General features: G+C 44.1%; 1 protein-coding gene across 1 annotated transcript; it reads right to left on the minus strand.

Moving 5' to 3' along the window:
* Nucleotides 1–320: 320 nt before the first annotated feature.
* Nucleotides 321–2,434, minus strand: LOC133299987 (stearoyl-[acyl-carrier-protein] 9-desaturase 6, chloroplastic-like). The gene is made up of 2 exons (XM_061499478.1): nt 1,826–2,434; nt 321–896 (listed from the first exon to the last, which is right to left on the minus strand). Exons 1-2 carry the CDS (start codon nt 2,432–2,434, stop codon nt 321–323), a joined length of 1,185 nt encoding a protein of 394 aa, XP_061355462.1.
* Between the last annotated feature and the right edge of the window lie 397 nt (nt 2,435–2,831).

Below are 2,831 nucleotides of genomic sequence, written 5' to 3' on the forward strand. Positions count from 1 at the left end.
TCTATGATATTTTAACTCTTATTTTTTTAAATAAATAGTAAACGTTACTTGATACAAGGCAAACGTTACACAGGAAAAGTCTCACCTGTTTTGCATCCGCTAGAACAACTATGAAGAGACAGCAATCTCCATTACACGCAATCCACAGTGTTCATTCTTTCTTAATTATTATTGTTAGCACAAGTACCACCTACCAAGTACCAACACAGCTCGGTACTCACTATTCCAAACTTGAATAGGCTTCACTTCACGTTCTACGCTTCCACTGTCCAAAAGTTCTTGTGCCCGTAGTTGTCATTTCAAGTTCTCAACTCAAAGTCTCAAACTCTCAAAAGCACTTCTTTATTGAAGATCCAGCTGAACTTGACTCCATGTGGCTTCTTCAACTTTCGCGCCCGTTCATCAGCTCGCTCCTGCAGCCTCCTAATCCTCGGTGCTAACCCACACACGAAATCCTGCGCTCTCTTTCCCTCGCCCGTTAAACCTTCCAGCTTCTCCAATCTCCACCGTCCGATAAGAAACTCCAAGATGTCAGCATAATCATTGGCAGTGTACACACCCATACGCTGTGCCACCGCAGAGAAGTGGTCGAATAGCCTAGGGTCCTCCCCATCGTACATAAGGTGCGCTGGCATTGTGATCTTCTTCTCCATCATGTCCCCTATGGCTACCATTGCCCCCGTGGGGTCCACTTCTAGAAGCTTCTCCACGATCCTCGAGTAAGCATTCTCATGCCGCTTCTCGTCCGCAGCGATGGTCCCGCATATGCGCGCCAGCATCGGATCCCCGCCGTCCTTCGCCAGCCGAGCCGTGTTGCCGTGTGACACGAACGTGGCTCGCTCTTGGAATGACGTATACACAAACCCCAAATATGGGTTGTTTTCTGTTCCAGGGTCCTGCCCAATTCAAACCAAACGGACTATTACATTTTCATCAAACCTTAAGACTACCATGTGTAAATAAATGAGTACCGTATTAACTAGAGGTGGCAAAGCGGGCTGCCCGTCCCGCCCCACCAAAAGTCCGCCAAAAGTGGGCTGGCCCGCCCTGCCCCGTCATTGAAAGTGAGCTAGATATCTCTGCTAGTCCCGTCCCACTTGGGCGGACGGGGCGGGCTGCCCGCCAAGCCCGTTACATTTTACACTAAAAATTTTTTAAAAAAAAAAAATCAGCCCGGACGGGCTGGTGGACTTGGCGGACAACAGGTTTAGAAAACTCAGCCCGCCCCGCCCGCTCGGCCCATTTTGCCAGCTCTAATATTAACTAACTCCTATTACTTACATATAGGAATTAAATTCAATAAAATGCGAGAAAGGATATTTTTACTACCAAAATTTTCTACTACTAACTTACTACTTATCTAATCATCATTGAATCAACATTTTCTCTTTTTTCAAAAACTTTTTAACATTTTCTCTCTTTGATTCAATGATGATTAGATAGGTAGTAAGTTAGTAGTAAAAAATTTTGGTAGTGAGAATATCTCTCCTCATAAAATGCATACGTAATCCAAATCTTGTCAACTAAATTAAAATGAAGATAAGATATTATATCTATATTTTTTTATGCTTGCTTTAACTATTTATTTTTCGGGATTTGCATTTGTCACGTGACACAGCAAATTTTCTTACACACAACATTTGGTGGGGCTCACATCTTTTGAAAAAAAAAAAAAAATTACAACACGCAAAACAAATCTCTATAACATTATAGAATCATTTTTCCTACGAAGTAACTCTTATAAAACTCTTATTTCTGAGATACAGTTAGTCAAAATTTTGATTTAAAATGGAGAAATAAATTAAAAAGAAAAAAGAAAACTGACCATGCCAGCTCCGATGAGGTATTGCACAGTCTTCTCGATCATGGTCATATCAACTCGACCAGAAAGATACAAATAAGTTCTGAGCAAATCCCCATGCCTATTTTCTTCTGCAGTCCAAGCCCGGGTCCAAACGGCCCACGGGCTTGGGCTCGACCCAATCTCATCCCCGACCCCATCGAGGTTGTTGATCATGCTCTGGTACGTGGGAAGCGCATCCTCTGTCACCATGTCGCCCACCAACACCACGAAATACTCGTCCGGTAGCTCCTTGGTTCGGTCGCGAAGGGCCTTCACCTGATCGGTGAACTCCTCAAACGGCAACGATGAGTCAGGGACCAAGTCCTGCGGCTGCCAGCATTCATCCACGGGCTTCAGCAGTGGTAGGACCGACTGGGAAGCCCAGGTCTCTAGTGACTTGAAAATCTCTATCTTTTCCGGTGGCATGGAATGGGTCTTCCGGGCTTTAAGTGGGGGCGGTGCGGCGGAGACGGCGGACCTTGGTGGCGGCATGAGGTGGCGGTGTGTTTGGTAGCGGCCACTCCTCGGGGTCCATACAAGTGGAAGAGTACTGTGGGTGGTGTTGATGGAGTGGCATGTTTGCATTTGCATGGTTTTGGGTATGTATGTGTGTTGTGCAGGCGGAATAATAATTTTGTTTGTGAGAGATTGGGAGATATTTGTAGGAAGTGTCACTAGTGATTAACCCTTCTTTTGGTTGATAATTTTCAGCAATGCCATGTTGTGTTTTTTAAGTTATTGGACATAATTAGTTGAAGGTTATGAGAAATTCTGTCAGTAATGGACCCATTACGTTGGAAAACTTGTGATTTTAGATTGGTTGGATGTTTTTAGTTAAGAAAATATTGCCAATGGTTAAAGGGCAGTGATAGACTACATAAAAAGGGTATTATGGTCATTGAAGAAATGTTATGTGGCATAAAAAGGGCAGGTTGAACAAACGAGGGGGATTTGTGAAACAGGGGGTGCTGTGGTTTTGGTACAATAG

Source organism: Gastrolobium bilobum, unplaced genomic scaffold (assembly GCF_033153095.1).
Source record: "Gastrolobium bilobum isolate Gb01-03AN ecotype WA unplaced genomic scaffold, APGP_CSIRO_Gbil_v1 utg31836, whole genome shotgun sequence".
Classification (NCBI taxonomy): domain Eukaryota; kingdom Viridiplantae; phylum Streptophyta; class Magnoliopsida; order Fabales; family Fabaceae; genus Gastrolobium; species Gastrolobium bilobum.

Bases quoted from the DNA above. Each gene is read 5' to 3' on its own strand.
- LOC133299987 (XM_061499478.1), bottom strand. From the start codon at position 2,434: ATGCAAATGCAAACATGCCACTCCATCAACACCACCCACAGTACTCTT. The intron at 897-1,825 runs GTCAGTTTTCTT...TGAATTGGGCAG, and splicing joins ACCTCATCGGAGCTGGCATG to GACCCTGGAACAGAAAACAA.